Source organism: Schistocerca nitens, chromosome 1 (genome assembly GCF_023898315.1).
Source record: "Schistocerca nitens isolate TAMUIC-IGC-003100 chromosome 1, iqSchNite1.1, whole genome shotgun sequence".
NCBI classification, from domain to species: domain Eukaryota; kingdom Metazoa; phylum Arthropoda; class Insecta; order Orthoptera; family Acrididae; genus Schistocerca; species Schistocerca nitens.
This window is the reverse complement of record NC_064614.1, coordinates 472,426,496-472,453,717: the sequence shown is the minus strand read 5'-3', so window position 1 is coordinate 472,453,717 and position 27,222 is coordinate 472,426,496. Positions and strand designations below refer to the sequence as shown.

General features: G+C 43.3%; 1 protein-coding gene across 1 annotated transcript in view; it reads right to left on the bottom strand.

Annotated features, from left to right (window-relative positions):
• The window catches only part of LOC126236064 (pyrimidodiazepine synthase-like), an 81,567-nt gene that overhangs the window by 7,539 nt on the left and 46,806 nt on the right, over positions 1 to 27,222 (bottom strand). Inside the window, exons 3-4 of the mRNA XM_049945118.1 lie at positions 21,008 to 21,140; positions 872 to 984 (exon numbers count right to left, since the gene is read on the bottom strand). Of these exons, the coding sequence (XP_049801075.1) occupies positions 872 to 984; positions 21,008 to 21,140 (246 nt within the window). The remainder of the gene's footprint in view (positions 1 to 871; positions 985 to 21,007; positions 21,141 to 27,222) is intronic.

Genomic DNA, 27,222 nt, shown 5'->3' with positions numbered 1-27,222 from the left:
CTCGGTGACTAACTTCCTCCACGTCTTGCAGCGATCCACGCAGCAAAAGGTGGTTAAACAAGCTTTTGAAAGGTGGTCACATTAATGTGACTGGGCAGTGAACGAGGGAGAGCAGTGACCAGGGCCTTCCTGCAGAGACACAGGGGTTGACCATGTATGTCTTTTTGTCGACACAGGTTTCCTTTTCTGGCTCAGTTCCAACCGTCCGAAAGGTGGTTCCCACGATGCTCCTAAGAGTCCATTAGGAATGAGGAAGATTGTTTAAAACTTGATCTGTCGTTCTGAGTAATTATCAACTCCTCTCTAAATGACATTAGCCGAAATCTGTTTTCAGATGTTTGTTGCTCAGTATGTTAAGAGTAATTATCGTAAAGTTTCTTTTCTCTCGAATACTTGGTTGATAGTTTAACCCGCGACTGTATTTTCAAGGAAAATAAAATAAAACTGATAATGAAATTATGGATGCACCGGTAAGTTTTTAACCATTAAATGCCCCTGGACCTGTCACCTAATCGATTGCTTATTATTTCCTATTTGACTCTTTCTTTGTTTGCGACCTTGTGCATCCTTACACTCGTGCATCTCGTCACGTAACGATACCGGAAAGGTGCGTTGTGTTACATATGTTGCTACAATTTCGACAGTTAAATTTTGGTGATTCAATAATTTTTCGGCAGCCTTGTATATCCCAGCTTTTCTCGTTATTTTAGGTGATTACTTATCTGGCTCATCCAGTAAATTTTTCCATGTGGCTGTTATTTATCAGTGGGCTTTTAATTTTTCTGAATCTATTCCCACTCGATATAATTAATTCGAGAAATTGAGTCTACGGCTGATATCGAGAATGTTTACAGTGTGTTTCGTCACTCACCAGTTGCGGAAACTCCTCTGTGGGGAATTTGAGCAGCGGGTACATGGTCCGTATGGCCTCGCAGCGCTCTGCCCACGGCCATATCATGTAGTCCAGCATGCCAGGTCGGTTCCCTGTAAGACAAGTGTGCTGTTTAGAACGGCATTTGTGCAGCTAAAACAACCAGTAAAAGTGGAACAGATGTACTACACAGTTTACAGCTAGAAAACTTAGCGAATTCGTTATTTTGTAACTGGGAGCGCTTAATTTCTAAAATTTTAGACGCCAGAACGCGCCTCTTCAAGTATACAACTTCTGGTCCCTCCCCCCCCCCCCCTCCCGAGCCATAAAAATCTTAGTTTGACACACATTTAGTACCTTGCTTCACGTTCTTTCCCGTCGCATCAGCTTGATCAGCGATTGTTACGTTCGCCGGTGCGGGCGTAATGGAAAATTATAGTTACGTTGTAATGTAGTACACTAATACACGTGTACTATTTTAGATAAACGGTGCCGATGTGTTCCAGTGACCTGGACGAAAAGCACATTACTTGGGAGGTAACTGCAGTGTTGGTAGAATTCACATCGAGTCGCCGGGTAGAGCGTTTGGAGTTTACAATCGTTGCAATGAGCAGTTTTATTTATTACGGCAATACGTTTTGGAAAGGTTACTATGTAGTCACAGAACTTAGTTCAGAAAAGTCTGCACTCTAAATCCTATTAAACAGTAATTCTTTCTAACTTCATAATAAAATTATCAGGAAAGTTAACCTCATATTGTTTTGCCTGCTAACTGTTACTATCATCCAGAACCGTTTTGTTCTATTTATCAGGAGACCCACCTAGATCCAGAGCGATTCGCCAATCAGTGTATTACCGAAGTGACGAGTTAAAAACTCTCTTCTCTCTTTCTTGTGGCTCGTTTCATTTCAGTTTTCGGTTACATAATATATTCAACGACCTCACATATTTGCAGACAGAAATAAATATAAGTGTCAGATTGCAGCATGCACAGCACACAATTAATGAAATATTACCATTGCTCTTGCTTCCTCCCGTGTTGTGCTGCGCCTTTTATGTGACATCATGAGCAGGGAACTCTAGTTGCGCATCTGTCAGTGTGATGTGTTCTAAGTTACATTTAATTGTTCTTCTTCGAATACGGTCGTCTTTTAGTTTTTTTGTCTTGGTCTCTCTACTCCGTACCACAGCCGCGCGCGAACTTACTCCTCTTGATTTCGTATCCACGCAAGGTGATGCTGCAAGATTGTGCGTCACTTCACTACCTACAAGTGTTAAATCACGAACACGTCTTCAAAGATACTCTTCTTTATTTGCGAATTTAGATTTTCTCGGCGAATCTCGATGATGGGGTCTTCTTGGGGTTATAAGCCGAGTCAAGGCGTCGTCCTGTGGGAACGTTTCAACGAGTTTCCTACTTGTGACCTTCAAGCGAAAACACAAATAGAAAACTTGTAGAAATGTTGCCGCACAACGACGCTATGATTCAGTTGAGAACCCGTGAAGACTTCATCAACTCTTTTTTAATGTTCCAAATATTTACATGAATTGTGAAGACGTGTGTGCTGTCCTTAGGTTAGTTAGGTTTAAGTAGTTCTAAGTTCTAGGGGACTTATGACCACAGCAGTTGAGTCCCATAGTGCTCAGAGCCATTTGAACCATTTGAATTGTGAAGACGGATCAAACAAACACATCGATTAATACGTCCGACCACATCAAACTCAATTTAGGATCTAAGATTTACAATTTTCATTTGTTTTGAGTGTTTACACCGTAGTATATCCGTTTTCTCTCAGGGCGTCACCTCGTAATAAAGGTCCACGCTCATAAAAGTGCTATCGCGCTCATCACACCGCGCCCTACCACTGCGGTGTTACGTCACTGCAGACGCACCATCTGCACAGATTACAGATCGGGGTGCGCACAGTGGCTTGATCCAACTACATTAAATGTTTATAAGAGACACGGCCATCTTTCACCATCATGATCATTTTCAGTGGAACATAGGTCATTGCCATAAATAACCCACGCTACACTGCATATTCCCCTACTGAAACGAAAGACGTCGTGCAAAACTCCTTTAAAGCACTCTTTACAATTGAATGTTCCATACGTGATATCATATTACAATTTGTTATCTGAATCATTTGTCTTTACTAAATAAATGGAATGTTTTCTTTAAATGTTCATACATGATTATTTATTTTGGCTCGAAGAGTTAACATGAAAGTTGTCTATTTGTTAGGCATACAATGGTGTTTGTGCTCTGTCGTTACACATTGCTTAGCATTATGCTTTTAATTATAAGAGCGTGGGATGTGTTTTCTTCATTTAAATTGAAATACATTGTTAGTTAACATGCTTAATTTCACCCTTAACCGCCCACATCTCAGATTTGAATACGTAAATGCAGTTTACCACCCATTGGTTCCTGGGTAAGTTAGTTTGCTCCCAGTTAGTTTGGACACTACTTCGACAAAGTGATCAATTGTCATACAACACGTCTTCTTCGACCTTAATAATCAAGTTCACCCCTTTCTATGGGTAGATACGGTACAACCATTTTTTCTTTCGGATGAAAGTGTCCCCCCCCCCCCCCCCATTCATTCCCTGCTAAAATCGGTTTAGGTTATCCCTCTGTGGATTCACCTGGCCGAAGGACTCGGACTCTCTATTTGATATACCTATCCCCAGACTCTACACATGCGGTACATGCCATTTCTTTCTTGAATGCATCTGACCTCATGCGTAGGACAGCCTCTTTATACGCCTACCTACGCATTTCAAGTCACTCAACCAACCTAAAGCAGGATGCATTTCACTCTATACAATCTGTCTGCACAATACTTCAGTTTCATTTCTCACATCCTGATAGAAACGGGTTTCTTCACTTCTCGCGCGTCTTTACCCCAGTTTTAAATCATATAGCACCAACTTCTTGTGAAAAATTCCTTTAAACTACACATTTGTTGCTGTAAAAAGACACACCTGCGTTGACTTTGGCTAACGATATTACCAAGTCCATTTCCTTTTCCCACGGACATTTACATCCGCCACTATGTTTGTATTTAAGATCGTCTAAGCCAACAAATGCTACTCATGTTCCACAAGACACAACAAAGCAAGGACTAAAACTGCCATTTTCATCCTTTGAAGACTCAACGGGTTTTACATGATGATAAAATCTGCTAAAGTAATCGAACGAATTCCATTGTCACTTATTTTATAAAACACTTATATATGCGTGTGATTATCTATCATTTCCGTCTTTTCACAGTGAACACTATGTTATTTCAATATAGCCTAACTCTCATGTCTGCTACTCCAGATTCTTGCGTAGCGCCTACTTTCTATTTAACACTGATAAAACGATTTTGTTTTGTTGTTCACACATCTGAGCTATAGTTTAATCGATTTCTTTCTAGATGGCACTGCTATCTTCTGCTCGTTACGCTCCTGTTATCACGTCACATTTCAGGCTGTTGCCCGGCACGCGCGAGCTTTCCCCCGTTATCTTCTCCCGCAACGTGTGACACGCCAAACATGCGGCTTACCGACGTCATACACAATATGTGTATGGCGCGAAAATTATGCCCATTTGTCCCATATGTTGTGTTGCTCTCCATCCTGTGACAAAAAGTTGTGATAGAAACATACGTAAAAGAGAAGTGTTTCACCGATAGGCCGAAGAAAGAATAAAGGAGATAACCCCGAACGACAGAATGCCTTAGCATCCCCACCCCAAGGAATTCCCACTTCTGCTAGTTATTCGTTGTATCGCCGGAGGGAGAACATGTTGACATTTCCTGCTGAATGGACTTGTCACGCCTTCACCGTTGCAGATCCCGAAAATTGACGTTAGCATATCTCTGTTTTAAGCTTGGAGAGCAAGAAGAACGAAGCTTAAAGGAAAGGAAAAGAAGTCAGTAAACCGTCAATTGTCATCATTAATAGTTAGTCTATTGTCATATCTATCAACCCATAAAGAACCTCTCGTATAAAGCCAACAGAAAACCTAAAATTTTGCATTGTTCCTCCTAAAGAAATATAAAATCCCAGTTATACATAGCAGTGTACGTAGTTAGCATATGTATGTATGTTTTTGTGTAAGAAACATGTTACGTGTTATTAATGATTTAAAAAATTAGTAATGCTAGTTATACTCAAACTTTTCGTGTTATATTCTTGCTTTCACAAATAAGGATATTATTTAGTTATTAAATAAGATAGAATAGTAAGAGGTACATAACACAGAAGAGTGTAAGGGGAAGGAATGGTTTTGGAGAAACGGAAAAAGAAATAGCAAAGCAATTAACCTGGACTTTCGGCGGAGCGCTATTCCGCCGAATTTGAAAAGTATCCAAGTTTTCATGGGGTAATTTTTCTTAACCGTATCAACATTGTACAGTTCCTTTTCCCGGCCTGTATATGGATCAACAAGGAACAGTGCCTTAGTATGTGGTAATCACACCACCTTAAAAGGTCCACGACACCGTGGAAAGAAATTACTCGTGCCTTTCTTTATGTAGGAACTACGATGGAAATCTTTTATTAAAACTAAGTCCCCTACGTTAAATACAGGTACAATTGCCGTATTGTTAAACTTACATAGTCTGCTATGGGCTGACTCATGTAACTTACTTCTATGTTATTGTTTTTACAGATGCCTTTTGTGTCTTTGAATGGAGCCATCTGAAGAATTTTAACAATTGCTCTCCTACAAATTTCTTCTGCAGAATTTCTTGTTAAATGCTTTACTGTTTTCCTTCGTAACTTCAGTGTTCTATTTCCCAAATAACCTAAACCATTTCGGTGCTTCCGCTGACGTTCTTATTGTCCACACAGGCATACGCTACGAATTAATTTGTCCAGTTAGGTGTTCAATTAGTTTCTTCACTAAGAAACATCGGTAACTATTCCTGTAAATTCCTGTAGACACAGAAAAGTCTCAAGGTCCGCCAGCTGCTATCCCGTGCCGGCCGGAGTGGCCGTGCGGTTCTAGGCGCTACAGTCTAGAGCCGAGCGCCCGCTACGGTCGCAGGTTCGAATCCTGCCTCGGGCATGGATGTGTGTGATGTCCTCAGGTTAGTTAGGTTTAATTAGTTCTAAGTTCTAGGCGACTGATGACCTCAGAAGTTAAGTCGCATAGTGCTCAGAGCCATTTGAACCATTTTTTTGCTATCCCGTCGTTACTCTTCCTCACCAAACCCGGCCAAACTCTTCCGTGTCGTAACTGATGCGTAGGTGCGTGTCGCTTGAATAACGCTTTGTATACACGCACAACAGTTGTTACAATTAGTGTAGACGACCACGATTATTTACACTGCTGCCCACCGTAAATGCAACACCAAGAAAGACAAGAGGTAGCACAACAACATTTATTTTGTAGATAACATGTTGACCAAGTATCAAATGATTACGTTTACAGACGTCTGTGACATGTGGTTCCTGCCAGAATCAGTAGCCAGAGTAGCCGCCATTGTTGGAGATCACCGCTGCCACACGTCTCGGCATTGATTCAAAGAGACGTTGGATGTGTTCCTGGGGTACAGCAGCCCAAGCAGCTTCCACACGTTGCCAAAGATCATCTGGTGTGGCAGCTGGGGATGTAATCTGGGTCACTCGTTGAGCAACCATGGACCACATGTTTTCTATCGGCGAAAGATCCGGTGAGCGAGCCGGCCATGGAAGCACTTCAATCTGGTTATTGACGAAGAACCTTTGGACAATGCGTGCTACATGTGGTCGCGCATTATCCTGTTGAAATATGGCTGTGGCCGAGCCCTGAAGGTAAGGAAGGACAACTGGCTCCAGCACCTCGGATATGTAGCGCCGGCTATTTAAAGTACCGACAATGCGTACTAGAGGCGTGCGACAGTAATATCCAATACCGCCCGATACCATAATACCCGGTGCAAGACCAGTGTGGCGGTGCATAATGCAGCTGTCCAGCATCCTCTCTCCACGGTGTCTCCACACTCGAATCCGACCATCGTGGTGCTGCAGACAGAAGCATGCCTCGTCAGTAAAGACAACGTCATTCCATTCTGCCGTCCACATCCGTCTGTCATCACACCATTGGCGACGGAGACGTCGGTGGTTCTGCGTCAATGGTAGACGAAGCAATGGACGTCTTGCGGACAGACCACTCTGCTGTAAACGGCGTCGAATGGTACGCGCAGACACTGGATGATGCGTTACAGACGCAATGTGCTGTGCTATGGTTCGGGATGTCACTGAGCGACCCGTCACTGCCATGCGCACAATTTGCCTATCAGCACGTGCAGTGGTGCACCGAGGTGAATGCGATCGACCACGTCGGTCCGTCATACCCTCCTGCATCCAACGGTCACATATCCGCATTACAGTTGTTTGGTTTCGTCCAACACGACTAGCGATTTCTCTGTGTGATAATCCACAATCTCGGTAAGCCACTATCCTTCCTCTGTCGAACTCGGATACTTGATCAAACGATGTTCGCTGTTGTCTACGAGGCATAACTGATCGTCTTGTGAAACAACCACAAGGTAAACACACGTGCCGAACGTACACTCGTCGAAATCGCCAAGCCTTAAATGGCGCTATGAGGTGGCGCCACAGGCGCGCGTGATGTGCGTCTGCGCTGAAATTCTAATCAGTTGCATATCTCATCGCTGCAAACCCATGGTGTAAATTTCACTTGATTCGGATGCTTCCTTCAGGGTGCTGCATTTACGGTGGCCAGCAGAGTATTTTTGGTTATGAAAATTTCTGATATTCTTCTTGTTACCTAGAATATTGTTCACATGTTTTCGTTAGACAGCTTTTTGGGGCACAACACAGCATGTGCTCACTCATATACACTGAAGTGCCAAAGAATAGGCATGCGTATTCAAATACAGAGATACGTAAACAGGCAGAATACGGCGCTGCAGTCGGCAACGCCTGTATAAGGCGACAAGTGTCTGGCGCAGTTTTAACACTGGTTACTGCTACTACAATGGCAGGTTATCAAGATTTAAGTGCGTCTGAACGTGGTTTATAGTCGGCTCACGAGCGATGTGACACAGCATCTCCGAGGTAACGATGAAGTTCGGATTTTCTCGTACTACCATTTCACGAGAGTACCGTGAGTATCAAAAATCCTGTAAAACATCAAATCTCCGACATCGCTGCCGCCGGAAAAAGATCCCGCAAGAACGGGACCAACGACGACTGAAGAGAATCGTTCAACGTGACACAAATGCAACCCTTCTGCATATTGCTGCAGATTTCAATGCTGGGCCATCAACAAGTGTCAGCGTACGAACCATTCAACGAAACATTATCAATGTGGGCTTTCGGAGCCGAAGGCCTACTCGTGTACCCTCGATGAATGGGCGACACAAAGCTTTACGCCTCGCCTGGGTCCGTCAACACCGACATTGGACTGGTGATGATTGGAAAAGTGTTGCTTGGTTGGACGAGTCACGTTTCAAATTTTATCGAGCGGATGGACGTGTATGGGCATGGAGACAATTCTGTGAAACCATGGACCCTGCATGTCAGCAGGGGACTGTTCGAGCTGGTGGAGGCTCTGTAATGGTGTGGGGCGTGTGCAGTTGGAGTGGTGTGGGACCCCTGATCTGTCTAGATACGACTCTGACAGGTGACATGTACGTAAGTATCCTTTTTGATCACCTCTTTCCATTCATGGCCATTGTGCATTTCTACGGACTTGGCAATTCCAGCAGGACAATGCGACACCCCACACGTCCAGAATTACTATAGTGGATTCAGGAACACTCTTCTGATTTTAAACATTTCCTCTGTCCACCAAATTCCCCAGAAAAGAACGTTATTGAGCTTATCTGGGATGCCTTTCAACGTGCTGTTCAGAAGAGATCTCCACCCTCTCGTACTATTATGGATTTATGGACAGCTCTGCAGATATCATGGTGCCAGTTCCCTCCAGCAGTACTTGAGGCATTAGTCGAGTCCATGACACGCCGTGTTGCGTCACTTCTGCTTGCTCGTGGGGCCTACACGATACTAGGCAGGTGTACAAGTTTCTTTGGCTCTTCAGTGTGAATCCCGACGCTGATTCTTGAGTTGTTTCTGCCAACGAAGTATTTCTTCGAAATAATTCCAAATATTTAACCAAATATCTCTCCTTTTCAGCACCACAGTTTTCCCGTCCTTCAGTAAGTTTGCCGAATGCTGCGTTTCCTCCCGTGTGTGTGTGTGTGTGCGCGCGCGGTGATTTGGGTGTGACATCATGAGTAGTGAATACTGCGTGGCGCATCTGTCAGTGTGTTGTGATCTAAGCTACGAGTACCTTTGATTGTTCTTCTTCTAGTATGGTTGCCTTTTTGTTTTGTTCCTCGTGGTCTGGCTACTTGGTACCACGGCGGTGCGTTAACATATTCCTCTAGTCTTCGTATCCAGGCAGAGTGATTCTGTAAGAGAGTAACTCACTTCTTCCAACCTAAATCACGAAGACATGTTCAAATATCCACTTCTTGATTTGCGATTTTAGACTTTCTCGTCGAATCTCGGTGACGAAGTTTTCTCTCGTTATAAGCAAAGGCATCGTCCTGCGGCAACGTTTTAACAAGTTTCTACTTGTGATATTCAGGCGAAGACACAAATAGGTAAGTTGTTGAAACGTTGCCGCAGAACGACGCCTTGACTCGGCTGAGAACCCGCGAAGTCTTAACAACTCCTCTTTAATGTTCCAACTATTTGCATCGATTGTGAAGACAGATCCAAATATCTGCAGCTCATAAACTCAAACACATCGATCAATACGTCCGACCACATCGAACTCGACTTAGGATCTAAGATTTACAATCTTCATTTGTCTTCAGCTTTTACATTGTAGCATATCCGTCTTCTCTGAGGTGTTAATGACACCTTCAAGTTGCGTCACCAGGGCATTAACGTCAACGTGCAGTAAGTACTATCGCACCCACCACGCCGCGCCTTGTCCCTGTGGTGTTACGTCACTGAGACGTACCATCTGCACAGATCACCAGATTGTTGCCGATGCATAAAATATTTGTAGGAAACACAGCCGTCTTTCGCCAGCGTGAGCGTCCTTAGTGGAACATATGTCTCTGTCATGAATAACCCATGTTACACCGCACTCTGAAATCATTTTTGAGGCGTTAAAGACTCCGCCACACGCTGCTACCCTTTAAGACTGCAACACCGCCAAGGGCAGAAAATAAGAAAATTTTACTTATAATATGTGTACAGTATAATAAGGAGACTACTTGATTAAATTTTTAGATGATTTGGGAGTATACAGAGAGCGAAATTTAGTACACAGAACCGCCACTTCTGGCACCAAAAATGTCTCCAGCCTGGCTGGGCATCTAGTCTAATTGCGCGTGGATGACAGAAACGAACACACCATTCCTCGCTTTTCAACCGCCAGAATTCAAAAATCGTAGTGGTTTGCGAGTGATCGTGTGAAAGTCTCTCGGACACCAATTGGCAGCTTTCGTCAGTAGTTGCGAGATCTGGATAACGTGCTGGCCAGAGCAACGGTCTCACACGCTCTGTATCCAGCTAGGCCAGGGCACCATTGGCAGTATTCGGTCTTGCTGCGTTATCTTGTTTAAATACAGTATCAGAGAGAGAGGGAGAGAGAGAGAGAGAGAGAGAGAGAGAGAGAGTGAGTGAGTGAGTACGACGAGCGGCCTTTATCACGTCTCTAATGTAACGGCTGCTGACCAAATTGCTGGCTAATAGACCCAAAGGTGATCGTGCTGAATACCCAATGGCCCACGAGCTGCTGCTTGGGGCCCTGGCCTGAGAGATGCTCCAGAGGCGCCACAATTGTAAGATTTATATACAGGAGGTATCACTCTATTAATAGCGACGATTTGGGGCACCAAGCTGACAAGTTCGCCAAAGTGCAAGATTTGTATGCAGTGCATATCACAATTAGTAGTGAAAATTGACACGGGCGGAAGTGTACTACGGGAAAAGGGGGAGGGGTGGGGGTGAAAAGTGATAAGTCGTTTGCTTGGAAAAAAAGGTTCTCGAATTGGCCCTGCGAATGGTACTCCGTAGTGCAACACCAAGTGTTAGGCCTGTATGGCGCTCACGTACGCAATCTGGCAATGTTCGCTCTCCTCGGAGCCTCCACACATGGATACATCTGTTGTGTTGCTGTACGCAGAACCGGCACTCGTCTGAAAAGAAGGCGTGGTGTTTTTCCGGTGTTCGTTGCTGTTGATGGGTGTCACAATGTCGGCGCGCCTCTCTCCGCTGGTCCGCAGCTCGTGGTCTAGTGGCTAGCGTTGTTGCCTCTGGACGACGGGGTCCCGAGTTCGATTCCCGGTCGGGCTGGGGATTTTCTCTGCCCGGGGACCGGGTGTTTGTGTTGTTCTCATCACTTCATCATCATCATCATTCATGACAGTGGCTGGACTGGACTATGGAAAAAAAATTGGGCTGTGTAAAAACTGGGAATTTGTACGGGCGCTGATGAACGCGCAGTTGAGCGCGCCCCCCACCCCCCCCCCCACCCCCGCACCCCTCACCCAAACTAAACATCATCTCTCTCCGCTGCAGCGTCAAGGGAATCCGCAACTATGGCCGCCGTGCTCACAGTCCTTAGTGCTCCAGACGTCGTCGTACGGTCTGCGTGGACACTTGTTGAAATCAAGCCCACTTCCTGACTCAAGGTTCGTGTGGTTCCTGTGCGATCCCCAACGGTCAAGTGACTCCTATGTCTGTCTTCTCGGACGCTTTGTGCATGAGATAGATAAGATTCTGAATGGCACTGAATATGGCCCCCTTCAACCGATCGATTCCGTATTCACATGGCAGCCTAAAGGTCGTGAACAGCGAGAGGACCAAGACTGTCTATTGATAAATGATATTCTCGATGGGATACGATCGTGCCATCGTCGAATTCCGACACATGCTGGTAGGCGTTTCTTTTTCTTACTCCAAGCATAACACAAACTTCCCATGAACAGCCAGACTTCAGATGCGACCGCTGAACATGAAAACCACTGCACGATCTTATATACAGAATGTGCTGCCTACTGCGTGCGTTTCCACTTAGCTAACTGTTAACACATCCAGCACATACAGGGTGGTGTAACGGGCACAAGTGCAGATATTTCTGTTGGTAACTGAGGACGGTCTACTAAATAACATTACGTCAGTATTCACATCATTTGAATACTAATAATTACAAGTCGTATCTTGGTTGGCTAGCATTTCCATGTACAAGTGGCAAGAGCAAGCCATTAATACTTATTTTCACCTGGGCAGCGTAGTCTACTTAGTAGTGCAATTACGGCTATGCAGAAAACATTAGGTCGTAAAGTTTGTGACGTTTTTGTGGTGAGGCTGTTTGACGCAAGGAAAAAACAGCGAACACACTGTGTGTATATACACTCCTGGAAATTGAAATAAGAACACCGTGAATTCATTGTCCCAGGAAGGGGAAACTTTATTGACACATTCCTGGGGTCAGATACATCACATGATCACACTGACAGAACCACAGGCACATAGACACAGGCAACAGAGCATGCACAATGTCGGCACTAGTACAGTGTATATCCACCTTTCGCAGCAATGCAGGCTGCTATTCTCCCATGGAGACGATCGTAGAGATGCGGGATGTAGTCCTGTGGAACGGCTTGCCATGCCATTTCCACCTGGCGCCTCAGTTGGACCAGCGTTCGTGCTGGACGTGCAGAACGCGTGAGACGACGCTTCATCCAGTCCCAAACATGCTCAATGGGGGACAGATCCGGAGATCTTGCTGGCCAGGGTAGTTGACTTACACCTTCTAGAGCACGTTGGGTGGCACGGGATACATGCGGACGTGCATTGTCCTGTTGGAACAGCAAGTTCCCTTGCCGGTCTAGGAATGGTAGAACGATAGGTTCGATGACGGTTTGGATGTACCGTGCACTATTCAGTGTCCCCTCGACGATCACCAGTGGTGTACGGCCAGTGTAGGAGATCGCTCCCCACACCATGATGCCGGGTGTTGGCCCTGTGTGCCTCGGTCGTATGCAGTCCTGATTGTGGCGCTCACCTGCACGGCGCCAAACACGCATACGACCATCATTGGCACCAAGGCAGAAGCCACTCTCATCGCTGAAGACGACACGTCTCCATTCGTCCCTCCATTCACGCCTGTCGCGACACCACTGGAGGCGGGCTGCACGATGTTGGGGCGTGAGCGGAAGACGGCCTAACGGTGTGCGGGACCGTAGCCCAGCTTCATGGAGACGGTTGCAAATGGTCCTCGCCGATACCCCAGGAGCAACAGTGTCCCTAATTTGCTGGGAAGTGGCGGTGTGGTCCCCTACGGCACTGCGTAGGATCCTACGGTCTTGGCGTGCATCCGTGCGTCGCTGCGGTCCGGTCCCAGGTCGACGGGCACGTGCACCTTTCGCCGACCACTGGCGACAACATCGATGTACTGTGGAGACCTCACGCCCCACGTGTTGAGCAATTCGGCGGTACGTCCACCCGGCCTCCCGCATGCCCACTATATGCCCTCGCTCAAAGTCCGTCAACTGCACATACGGTTCACGTCCACGCTGTCGCGGCATGCTACCAGTGTTAAAGACTGCGATGGAGCTCCGTATGCCACGGCAAACTGGCTGACACTGACGGCGGCGGTGCACAAATGCTGCGCAGCTAGCGCCATTCGACGGCCAACACCGCGGTTCCTGGTGTGTCCGCTGTGCCGTGCGTGTGATCATTGCTTGTACAGCCCTCTCACAGTGTCCGGAGCAAGTATGGTGGGTCTGACACACCGGTGTCAATGTGTTCTTTTTTCCATTTCCAGGAGTGTATTAAGGTAAAACATAAAAAATATCTGCTCTTTATAGCCGCAACACCCTGCCAGTCTGAAGTTTCTTGCATGCTGTCTCCATGGTAATGTATATTTAACAACTAGCGACCTACAGCACGTCTTTCTAACAAAGATTAGTGTAAAATTATGTATACAAATTTAACTAGTTTCCAACGAAACGAAGTCTGGGCCGCGTGGAGTAGCCGCGCGGTCTGAAGCGCCTTGCCACGGTTCGCGCGGCTCCCTCCGTCGGAGGTTCGAGTCCATCTCAGGTATGGATGAGTGTGTGTTGTTCTTAGCGTAAGTTAGTTTAAGATTAAGTGGTGTGTAAGCCTAGGGACCGATGACCTCAGCAGTTCGGTCCCATAGGAACACACCACAAATTTCCAAAAAATTTCACTTTAGAGTGGGATGTTAGTTTCAGAACTTCCAGTACTAACACTGACCTCATCACGTAGTGACATACGAGAGAAAGAAGACGATGATCTGCAGTAATGACACATTCGCAGTTGGAGGTTAGACTCCAGTGAAAGCGTTGATGGGGATGGTCGAAGTTCTTATCGTTAATTCGTGGCCAGGCAATTTTCTCTATGAAACTTCAGTTAGACTTCTTGCAGTCATACCACAGACAACTGGGGAAAGGAGGTAGAATGATAACTTTGTGAATATTCGTTATTAAAACATTCTAAGTGCCCACAACCCACGAGTTCATTTTTCATGGCTGGAAGTATCAAACAGTGTCTCCTCATAAAAAGGAAGTTGAGTTACATGTTACGCAAATGCATAATTTTAAAAATCAAAAAGTGTGAATTTCAAAGGAATCATTGAGAATTACTTATTGTCAGCCTGTAGGTCGAAGACTTATATCCCAGTTGCAAAATTTTTCGATTAAATAGCAAAATCATATCTCAGTCAAATATCCTATTAGGTATGATTTTTAGGAGAAAGGAAAAATATAAAAAGCAGGAAGAAAGAGAGTGTAAATGGTAACGTTCAGTATGACACGTTACTTTAATAATTTGAAAATTGTGGAAAATTTGGCGCGATGGAAGTTTCATTCAGTTTTTATAACACGTAGAGCAAGTCCTGTGGAAACGTCGTTACTTCGTCCACCTCGCTATTAAACGGTATTAATGTATCTTCTTTGTTTGATGAATGCTCTTTATTAGTGCAACGTGATTAATATGTTCAGCTGTCGTTTCTTTTAAAGTTGTGATGACACTGAAGAAATAGGAAGTTAGACGGAAGAAAAGTTTGTATTACTTTGCAAACTAATTTAAGGCCAAAATGGTAGATTGCCAACGATTTGACTAGAAGAATTATTCATCAGTTATAAATCAACACTTTTAAAGGAATGTGTCGTAGAAATAAACAAATTATCACCAAATTACAGTATCTATTTTCCCAATATTTAATTGAACAAAAAATTATTTTAATATGGATATTAAGTTTTTTACATGGTGTCAAAAATAAATACTGTAGTGTTACCACACATAATTATGAAACACAAGTAGCAGATGTAAATGTCGAAGTTCATTTCCGTACCCCAAAATGACAGGTTCAGTGTTCTAACCGCGTAAGCATGTGTTGCGACATTTATCGTTAGTTTAGTCGACTACAAGATGTTCATTACGTCTATTTCTATATGAGAAGAGTTGTTCGTTTCATGGGAAAAGCGTTTGCTACAAATCTGTTTCTAAGGATATTGGAGGTGAACAGATTAAATAGAATACATACTTTGTCTTTCTACAGTTGTTGTGGAAACAGAAATCCTTGCTTTATGTATACTCACAGACTCTTTGTCTGATAGATGTATCCAGTTCGTCCATTTGTGCCATCTGAACACAAAACTTTATCTGTCAAGCTGTAACTACCCGTTGGTGTGCAATATAGACTATCAACTGCAACTGAGATACAATGTTTATGTTTCACCATCAGCTCCGCAGAATGCCGATTTAGAAGCTTGTTATTCTGTGTAGAAGAATTACAAATCGAAATCAACCTCAAACGACCATTCGCTGGTAAGACGGTTTGTAGCTTGACTGCAGCCTAGGATATCTTACAAAATGGAGTCACCAATAGTTTGTAAACGCATAATTATCAATCAACGTAAGTATTTTCACTTTCACAACAGATATTCTCGTAACACTTTCCACGAGCTTGTGAGACGTTTAAGCGTCACCCGGCATCTGCAGTTCCCCTTGATATCGCTTGTACCACTCGTACATAGCCGTCTGCACTCCACAGCGTTCGGAGATAGCACTGGTGTGTCTTCGGTGAAAAAACGTTTCAGGAGCTTGTGGGGTATATTGTTTTTTAGATATATCCTTTCCATCCTTTTACTTATACATCGCTGAATTACAAACAGGTGAAGACTACAGGGCTACAGTTGTAAATTAGTCTTTATGCCTTTCGTTTAAATGAATGGTGCGTTACGAGCTCATCGAGAAGCACATAAAAAAAAAAAAGAAATTGCACAACGACCAATGCGAGAAGCTTGACAGAACCATCTGATTCTGGAGCGGATATGTTGCATCCTACGGTTTACTTTCGAAAAACATTTTTGCTTATAATATAGTCAAAAAGAAAACATATTATCATAAATATGTTACATCTCTACTTCTGTGTAGAAATATACGTTGCAACATAACATCAGATTCATCATACGCGGAGGGTGGTCCCGCGCATTAGTGGCGTGTTAGATGTTCGTTGGTGTCGCATTGTTCATTATTACTTTTTTTTTGCTTCATGATCCGTACAGAAACACTTTTTATGTGTGCTGAAAACTCTGAAAATATTTCTCTTTCAGCCTCCCGCGAGTCAAACACATCTATAATCATTGTGGCCCTTGTGTGTAGACATTCGTTGCCCTCCCGCGGTTGTTTGACAAATGTTCCACATACTTGACCAGTAATCCAATGTGTAACACCGACATTCGTATACCTCACATGCCAAGGAAATCATCGACTTTCTTCACTACACACATAAAGAAACACATTTACACATATCCTAGCCCTCACATTCGTCTGTCTGCGACATATCGTCCCAGAATTAAATTAAAACACTTCCCATCCACAGGTTCTGGCAGAGTTGTCGGCTGGTGTCCCTTTGTCTAAGGAACTTGCAAACCCCCTCGCAGACATTTCCAAATGGGTTTCAGCCTGTCCCAGTAGCAACTCGTCTGATTGGCTGAAAAGTCAATGTCTCTTCAATGTGTCAATGCTATAACTTTTAGGGATGGAAAATGAAAAGTTTACAAAAATTAATATATACCAAACACACACTTATATATTAGCATTGCTGGATGGTGGGCTGTGGGACGGCAGTTCAAATTTCACGACACGAAATAATTTTCCCATTTAGTATTTCTCATTTCTTCCAGGAGTTATAAATACTAAATGGAAAAATTATCTCGTGCTGTCACGTTGGAACTAACGTCCGACAGCACAGCAACCAGCTATCCAAACTGCCCCGCGACACTGCATGGAACACCGCTGGTCGCATTGCTCCCTCTTCTGGAGAAACACTGACCTGATGTTTCAGAAATTCTCATTGGAGCTGATTGCAGCATCCTCAATCTGAATCATGTCAGTTGTCATCTGTATGGAAGCGCTGGCGGATCCTCGCATTCTGGTCGTGGTGTCCAAACCTCTTCATTATGAAGAGCGTGGAAGAAAACCCTTCCAATTGTAACTTTGCTGCTACCGAGCGGGTCTTCAGATTCATGGGAAAGAGACCCCCATCGTTGTACTGCGACTCAGGTCTGTAGTAGGTTTTCGTACGGAGGACATGGACAATATCTCTGCGATTTTGTCTTCCTGTTGATGGGTCATTTACCTCGGCTTCATCTGCAACCTTCGACAAGCAATGAAGGATACGAAACGTCCAGAAGCAGCACTTTAGTAACTTTTCCGATGGTCTCAATTTTTTGCAAAGGCGTACAATTCCGTACTAAATCTCCTGGGCTGTACCACCTTAGCCAGCGATTGGCGTTATGCCGCTCTTGCCTTTCTGCTGGGCGTGCAGGGTCCGTATGAGAGGTGTCCTGCTTCTTTGGTGCATCAGGTGTTCCAAATAGTCATACTAAGTATCGTCCGGTAGAAACGGAAACAGTCTATCTATTGTCTATCCGACTCGTGACCCTGGAGCATGTGCAACCTTCATATCATAACAGTGAGGCTGTTAATGCAGTGAATAGCGTTGGGAGGTACCAGGGAGTTTAAAGTTCAAGTAATTATGGCGTATCAGATCCAAACGAGGGGCATTCAATCCTGTTAGTGCTGCTGGAAAACAGTTACAGTCTCTTTCCAAATTATTAAAATGCTGGCTTGGTTTGCTGACCGAATTGCTTATGTTATTCGTATTGGAAAGAAGATACACTTTTTACTGTACATATTTTCTTTTGTGACAGAAATGTTATTTTGCTAATGTATCAATTATTTCATTTTCAACAACTATTACTTAGCTTTCGTTTATGCTTTCATACGATGAACTTCTGACAAGAGTCCACACGTTATAGGGAAACAAATGTAATTTCTGAAATGAGAGTGGCAAACTTGAGTTACCTGTAGCTCTCTTTATTTTATTGCCACTCATCAATACCCACAATCACAAATGTTGGTAACTGACTGTCAATAGCCTCTTTATTAAAACCAGTAATGATAATCGCATGATAGCCTATTGGGACATCATCAGTTTCATCATAGCTAATTTATATTTATCATACATTCAAATTAATATTTTATTTGCTACGTTGCTACGTCAGCAACAACTGGTAAAACTAGTGAAGACGATAATTACAATTAAATGTTTATTTTCGAGAAAACCACCAGCGATCTGCGACTCTAAGCAGTCGTCGCTGCACGCAACACAGCCCCTGGGTGGTCCGGAGAGTCCCTGGGGCCTCTAGCGATTCGTAACGGAGGGTGCAAAGCAGGAGCCCCCTTGTCTGTTACACTAACAAATAAGTCCTTTTATTATGCGTGTAGCAAGAGTGTAGGTGCAGCACGTGTTACTTAATTGGCTCTTTTGTGGCAAGCGAGATCAACACACAAATTACCTCCGGAAGAGAGCATGTGCTAGAACAATTAAAAAATCGAGAACCACGGCCACGAACACGTGCTAGAGTGACCATATGCTTCAACGTGATGGTCTGCCAGATTAGATAGGCGAAATACGTCTCGGACAGAAAGAAGGTCGTTAGTTTCGATTATGTCTGCCGGCCCTATTGCAGCCTCATCTTCATCCAGCGAACTTGGGTTGGTTAGCGGCTTTACTTAAACATCCTACAATAAGGAACAACAAGGAAAATTTATATTTTTACAACTACAATAACTGCCGTTAAATGTGATCTGATATGCATATTCACATAAAATCGTGTTAATAATGATAAAGGAATATGCTCGTGGGTTTCGTTTATCCCACTCTCAACACATATATCATTATCGATAGCTTACTGACCCACATCCGTATGCTGTATTTGGTGTGGTCAGTGTAAAACATGCAACATTAGCAACGGTTGACTGTTTATTGTGATGTAAGGCCAGTTTCAGTACTCAGTGTCAGAAATGTCTAATTAATGCGTCCAAACTGCTAACTCCGTTCACTGAATCTACGATGGTAGACAAGTGCAATGGGATGTGTCAGTTTTGAACAGCTTAAAACACTAAAGGAATGACAAAATTGCAAAGCGGTGGAAAATCCGTTTACAAGGTCCACATCGTGCCATTCAAAAAAGGGCCCACAGTGAGGAAAGTTGTTATAACTGACTCTGATACTTTTAGTCGATTGCTTCCCTTCCACTGTTATGGAAAAACAATATTGACCTGCTTGTTTGACTCTAATTTCTCGAATATTATCTTAGTGGTCCGTGGATGCCATGTATGCTGGCAGCAGTAGATTTACTTGAAAAAAGAGACAGCATTGGTCGTATATTTTTTTTCTACTATTGCAAAATCGATTTTCTGTCACTGAGTGACCATCTTCAGTGCTATGTTGTATAACTTAAATTGGGATGCACTGTTGTCACTATGCTTACGGCGATCACATAGATGCCGTAAGCATAGTGACAACAGTGCATCCCAATTTAAGTTATACAAAATAGCACTGAAGATGGTCACTCAGTGACAGAAAATCGATTTTGCAATAGTATAAAAAAAATATACGACCAATGCTGTCTCTTTTTTCAAGTATACCTGTTATCTGGTCGTTGTGCACAAGACAACATGGAGTCGCCAATCAAGCAGTAGATTTGTTTTGCAGTCAGCTTCAAATGCCGGTTCTCTAAATTTTCTGAGTAGCGTTTCTCGAAAGGAATGTCGCCTTCCCTCCAGGGATTCCCATTTCAGTTCCCGAATCATCTCCGTTACATTTACGTGCTGTTCGAACCTACTGCTAAAAAATCTAGCAGCCTGTAGGATGTAGTAGGGAAGGCGAAAAATTCGTTTTTTGTTAACTTCTAACATTGATCCAGTTGCCATACCACTAATTGACTACTGCACTCTAAACTTTGGTCATATACCATTTGATAATACGTTGGCAGTACTTGATCTCCTTGCCTGTCTTGATGCATAACAGACAGTAAAGCTTTACAGATCAGCAAAACGAAAGGCATCGAGTTCTATCCGGAACTGTACGCGGTGTGATTTGGAATTCACTGAGCAGTATATACTACGGAAGACATTACCTGTATGTGATATGCCAAGGCTAGATAAGCGTGAAGAAAACAATGTTAGGGTTTGTGACTTGAGTAATGAGATTAAGTGACCATATCGACTGGATGTGACGAAAACTTCGCAGAACATTTTCAGACAAAAGATGTGAAGTTTTTCGACGCATTAAGATGAGATTGAGAGTCTCTAGGAACATGTAAGACTTATCACTTACATGAGTCCGATTGTAATTCTTTGTTTCTGGTACTGTTCAAAAGCCCTCACCCTCTCAGGGTATACTAGTCAAAGGACACACCCTGTGTAATTGGATGATTCAGTTTAGTCAGGGGTACAGTAAATTGGAGTTAATGAATTCAAAATGTAATACAAGTTAATCCTACAGAAGAGAATGAGAAAAGTGTATGAGCTCTTTATACTCGTTTGTTCGTAAAACTGTTTTTTATTTTTTTATTTTCGCGCCACTTGCACGTCGCTCACATAAATATAATCTTAACAGGTTGACACATGTATACTCCGTTTTAAGTATTGAGTGGAAGCAGATTTAAAATTTGAAAGGAACGTTTTGTACCTAGAAGTGGCATCTACAGGAAAGAAGCACCATAAACCTAAACGGATTAATCACCCCTCTTTCACTACCGAGTACGCGCCAGGCGCAGCACTCACCTCCGAAGAACTTGTGTCCATTCTCGGCGAGTTCGTCCTCGAAGGGCCGCATGGCTGCCGCTACAGTGGGCACCACCTCCATCACTGTCTGGGGCTCGGTGGCCCTCATGCACTGCACGTATGGCATGTAGACCTGCGCAAATACAGGGAAGCATATCAGTGGTCGAGTCCCAACAAGTGTTCTGTGAGCTGATTAAATCAAGAGAAACATCTTTCGTTGCGTCCTTTTCCAAGGACAAAACTAACGCCTTCATATGAAAATAGGACAATAGGAGAAATGCTCTCACGCCGGGGCAATAGCCCTCAAAGCGCCACCTGCCCATTCCACTCATTCATGTGGTTTCCTTCAATCACTCAGGCAGATTCTGAGAGAATTACATCATCAAAGTCACAGATCGTTGCCCACGTAAGGCAGTATCTGTATTTCGATACATAACAGATCTAAAAGTAAATATTCGTAACATTTTTCAGAGCGCTTTTTCATCAAGGTTTTATTTTTTGCTGTGTGGCTGGAAAGAATTGGAGCTGTGAATGGTTTAGCAGGCACAACGATGATACACAACATGCAAGTACTGGAGATACATTCGGCACATTTATCTTGACTTGAATTCTATGCTGCTTCCCAACATAGATTATCTTTGATCTAAGCAGCTAATCACTTGTAGCCGTCTAAACAATCAAGGATTAAAACGAGGTTGAACAATTTGCGTTCCTCCATCAGAGATCTACTTACAAAAGTTGATTTCTACTGATACAGCATTCTCTGTTCACCTGTAGCTTGCAGCTCACTCCCTTCCCCCTCTTTCAAATACCACAGAAACTACAATGACTGGCAAAGCCATGGATAACTTCTGAGAACAGAGTTACCTGTTGTCTGATCATCAAAACCAGTTACCTGAGGAATTTTGCACCAAATAATCGGTTAAAAAAGAGTATATCATACGCAAGTTCTATAAATAAAAAAATACTTTCGTTTGATTTTTATCGTACCTCGAAATATAGCTATCATTCTTTTAAATTTGCGAGTTATTTCGGTTACACACAGTCTGCGAAACACGAATGTAGTGTACTCTCTTATGAGGATTCGACAGTTACTGGCAGATTAATTAGTTACTTTTTACGTGTTCCATATATAGTCCGAAGGATATCATTTGTCGAAATGATTTAGAACGAGTCAGTTTACAGGGCGTCTATACGTGACTAACGTTAACATTAATGAACGAATTATTGTTTAGTCCAACTCATGCAACTGAATTCAAAATTTAGGGATTTTATACAAGCTACTGGTTTCTTTACAAAAATTCATCCACGGAATAAGAGTCGTCCAGGATAATTGATTTTAACCATGGACCTTGCCGTTAATTGGGAGGCTTGTGTGCCTCAGCGATACAAATAGCCGTACCGTAGCTGCAACCACAACGGAGGGGTATCTCTTGAGAGGCCAGACAAATGTGTGGTTCCTAAAATAGGGGCAGCAGCCTTTTCAGTAGTTGCAGGGGCAACAGTCTGGATGATTGACTGATCTGGCATTGTAACACTAACCAAAATGGCCTTGCTGTTCTGGTACTGCGATTGGCTGAAAAGCAAGGGGAAACTACATCCGTAATTTTTCCCGAGGACATGCAGCTTTACTGTATGATTAAATGATGATGGCGTCCTCTTGGGTAAAATATTTCGGAGGTAAAATAGTCCCCCATTCGGATCTCCGGGCGGGGACTACTCAAGAGGACGTTGTTATCAGGAGAAAGAAAACTGTCGTTCTACGGATCAGAGCGTGGAATGTCATATCCCTTAATCGGGCAGGTAGGTTAGAAAATTTAAAAAGGGAAATGGATAGGTTAAAGTTAGATATAGTGGAAATTAGTGAAGGAACAAGACTTTTGGTCAGGTGAATACAGGGTTATAAATACAAAATCAAATAGGGGTAATGCAGGAGTAGGTTTAATAATGAATAAAAAAATAGGGGTATGGGTAAGCTACTACAAACAGCATAGTGAACGCATTATTGTGGCCAAGATAGACACGAAGCCCATGCCTACTACAGTAGTACAAGTTTATATGCCAACTAGCACTGCAGATGATGAAGAAATTGATGAAATGTATGATGAGATAAAAGAAATTATTCAGGTAGAGAAGGGAGACGAAAATTTAATAGTCATGGGTGACTGGCATTCAAGAGTAGGAAAAGGGAGAGAAGGAAACATAGCAGGTGAATATGGATTGGGGCTAAGAAATGAAAGAGGAAGCCGCCTGGTAGAATTTTGCGCAGAGCATTTCTTAATCATAGCTAACACTTGGTTTAAGAATCATGAAAGAAGGTTGTATACATGGAAGAACCCTGGAGATACTAAAAGGTTTAGATAGATTATATAATGGTAAGACAGAGATTTAGGAACCAGGTTTTAAATTGTAAGACACATCCAGGGGCAGATGTGGACTCTGACCACAATCTATTGGTTATGAACTGTAGATAAAAACTGAAGGGAATTTAAGGAGATGGGACCTGGATAAACTGAAAGAACCAGAGGTTGTACAGAATTTCAGGAAGAGCATAAGGGAACAATTGACAGGAATGGGGGAAAGAAATATAGTAGAAAAAGAATGGGTAGCTTTGAGGGATGAAATAGTGAAGGGAGCAGAGGATCAAATAGGTAAAAAGACGAGGGCTAGTAGAAAGCCTTGAGTAACAGAAGAAATATTGAATTTAATTGATGAAAGGAGAAAATATAAAAATGCAGTAAATGAAATAGGCAAAAAGGAATACAAACATCACAAAAATGATATCGACAGAAAATGCAAAATGGATAAGCAGGAATGGCTAGAGGACAAATGTAAGGATGTAGAGGCTTATCTCACCAGGGGTAAGATAGATACTGCCTACAGGAAAATTAAAGAGACCTTTGGAGAAAGGAGAACCACTTGCATGAATATCAAGAGCTTTGATGGAAACCCAGTTCTAAGCAAAGAAGGGAAATCAGAAAGGTGGAAGGAGTGTATAGAGGGTCTATACAGGGGCTATGTACTTGATGACAATATTATGGAAATGGAAGAGGATGTAGATGAAGATGAAATGGGAGATATGATATAGCGTGAAGAGTTTGACAGAGCACTGAAAGACCTGAGTCGAAAGAAGGCCCCCGGAGTAGACAACATTCCTTTAGAACTACTGACAGCCTTGGGAGAGCCAGTCCTGACAAAACTCTACCATCTGGTGAGCAAGATGTATGAGACAGGCGAAATACCATCAGACTTCAAGAAGAATATAATAATCCCAATCGCAAAGAAAGCAGGTGTTGACATGTTAAAATTACCGAACTATCAGTTTAATAAGTCACAGCTGTAAAATAATAACGCGAATTCTTTACAGAGGAATGGAAAAAGTGATAGAAGCCGACCTCGGGGATGATCAGTTTGGATTCCGTAGAAATGTTGGAACACGTGAGGCAATACTGACCCCACGACTTATCTTAGAAGAAAGATTAAGGAAAGGCAAACCTACGTTTCTAGCATTTGTAGACTTAGAGAAAGCTTTTGATAATGTTGATTGGAATGCTTTCTTTCAAATTCTGTAGGTGGCAGGGGTAAAATTCAGAGAGCGAAATGCTATTTACAATTTGTACAGAAACCAGATGGCAGTTATAAGAGTCGAGGGGTATGAAAGGGAAGCAGTGGCTGGGAAGGGAGTGAGACAGGGTTGTAGCCTATCCCCGGTGTTATTCAATCTGTATATAGAGCAAGCAATAAAGGAAACAAAAGAAAAGTTCGGAGTAGGTATTAAAATCCATGGAGAAGAAATAAAAACTTTGAGGCTCGCCAATGACATTGTAATTCTGTCAGAGACAGCAAAGGACTTGGAAGAGCAGTTGAACGGAGGGTATAAGATGAACATCAACAAAAGCAAGACGAGGATAATGGAATGTAGTCGAATTAAGTCGGGTGATGCTGAGGGAATTAGATTAAGAAATGAGAAGCTTAAAGTAGTAAATGAGTTTTGCTATTTGGATAGCAAAATAACTGATGATGGTCGAAGTAGAGAGGATATAAAATGTAGACTGGCAATGGCAAAGAAAGCGTTTCTGAAGAAGAGAAATTTGTTAACATTGAGTGTAAATTTAAATGTCAGGAAGTCGTTTCTGAAAGTATTTATATGGAGTGTAGTCATGTATGGAAGTGAAACGTGGACGATAAATAGCTTAGACAAGAATAGAATAGAAGCTTTCGAAACGTGGTGCTACATAACAATGCTGAAGATTAAATGGGTAGATCACATAACTAATGAGGAGGTATTGAGTAGAATTGGGGAGAAGAGGAGCTTGTGGCACAACTTGACAAGAAGAAGGGATCGGTTGGTAGGACATGTTCTGAGACATCGAGGGATCACTAATTTAGTATTGGAGGGCCACGTGGATGGTAAAAATCGTAGAGGGAGGCCAAGAGATGAATACACTAAGCAGATTCAGAAGGATGTAGGCTGCAGTAAGTACTAGGAGATGAAGAAGCTTGCACAGGATAGAGTAGCACGGAGAGCTTCATCAAACCAGTCTCAAGACTGAAGACCGCAACAACAACATAGTTTAAAAAGTTGCTTTGCTAGCTGTCAAACTTTTATGTTATTGGGCAAATGATCAAAAATTTTTGTTGTTGCATAATGGACTCGTTTTTGATCTACTAACAGATTTAACAATGGGTAATAAAGGTTATTTTAATACTTTTTATTAGGTCGCTTTTTTGTCTGTTCCATACAAACTTTGAAATTGATTTTATTTTAAACTCATTTCCCGATGAGCTAGAGACCTGAGACTTTCAGCGTAGGTCATAACTGGATGACAATGAAATATTGACTCACTTTCTGCTCTGAGGTGTACCAGTGCTATTTCCCCCTTTTCCAGTTCCACTTGAGTGTTTCACGGTGAGACTGGTTGCTTGTAAGTCCCTGTGAGACCCTAATTACTGTAGGAGGACCAAATTTGGTAGCATTAATGTTAAGAACATGGGGAAGAGAAATAATGCCGAATCAATTAAACTGAAACACTTTTAATGTACTGCTACGGTACATCACACCATTACATACCGGTAAAATTACTGCTACAAAAGAGGATCAATATGGTGCCCACCGATGTCCATAATAGACTGAAAGAGCAGGACTGCAATCTGCACAGCAGAACGAAGCATATCCGTAGGTATGCTGGCTACCACTCTTGATATGCTGCCCTTCCGATCAGCACATGTGTGGATGTTCCCCTGCTGAACCCTGTCCTTCAGGTAGCCCCACAACCAGAAATCACAGGGAGTGAGATCAGATGATCGTGCTGGTCAAGCATTTGGAAACGAGCGGCTAATAACTCGATCGTTTCCAAATGTGTTTCGGAGAAGCAGGTGAACTTCACGAGCGATGGGGACTCATCTTGCATGAAAACTGTTGAGTTCAATGGGTCTCTCTCCTGTAGGGCGGGTATGACACGCTGGCGAAGCATATCACAGAAACGATGGCCAGTCACAGTGCACGTCTTTGGTCCTTGAGCGCCAACTTGTTCGAAAAAGAATAGACCAATGATGAAAGTAGCCGTGAAGCCATACCATACTGTAACCCGTTCACCCATGCACAGTGACTGGAGGTGAAGATCCTACACACGGCAATTCTCTGTGTTCACTTCACCCGTCAGAGAAAAACGATCTAGGATGGTCCGGGGTCAGCCCTCGTCAACTTCAATCCTTGTGAGAAAGTGGAGGGCGAAGTTAACACGTCGTTGTGTGTCCTATGGTTCAAGCTGCTGCACGATATGGATCCAGTACGGATACCATTTGGGAGTGGTTCGAAGCACCTTCCGTACAGTGGACCACGGGATGTTCAACTGTCGTGACTCAGCATCCGCACTGGCTGACGATCGGGAATTGCGCGCAGCGTTGTCTGCCATAGCAACAGCGATTTCATCAACCACCAGTGGTGCAACCTGTCGTGAACCTCTTGCCGGAGCGACACCCAGTTCTTCAGTTGTTTCGCACTTCATCATGCTCCGCGCAGCAGGTGGAGAATGTTTCGGAGCACCTTCCGTAATCCTGTCAGCCGGCGATATTCTCGAAGTGCAGCTGCAGCATTACTGTTGTTTTGATAATAGAGCTTCACCAATAATGCGCTGCTCCATTTGTCCAAACTCATGTTGACACGCCAACAAGTGCACTGCCTGTGGTTAGGTTAGTGGGACTATGAATCACGA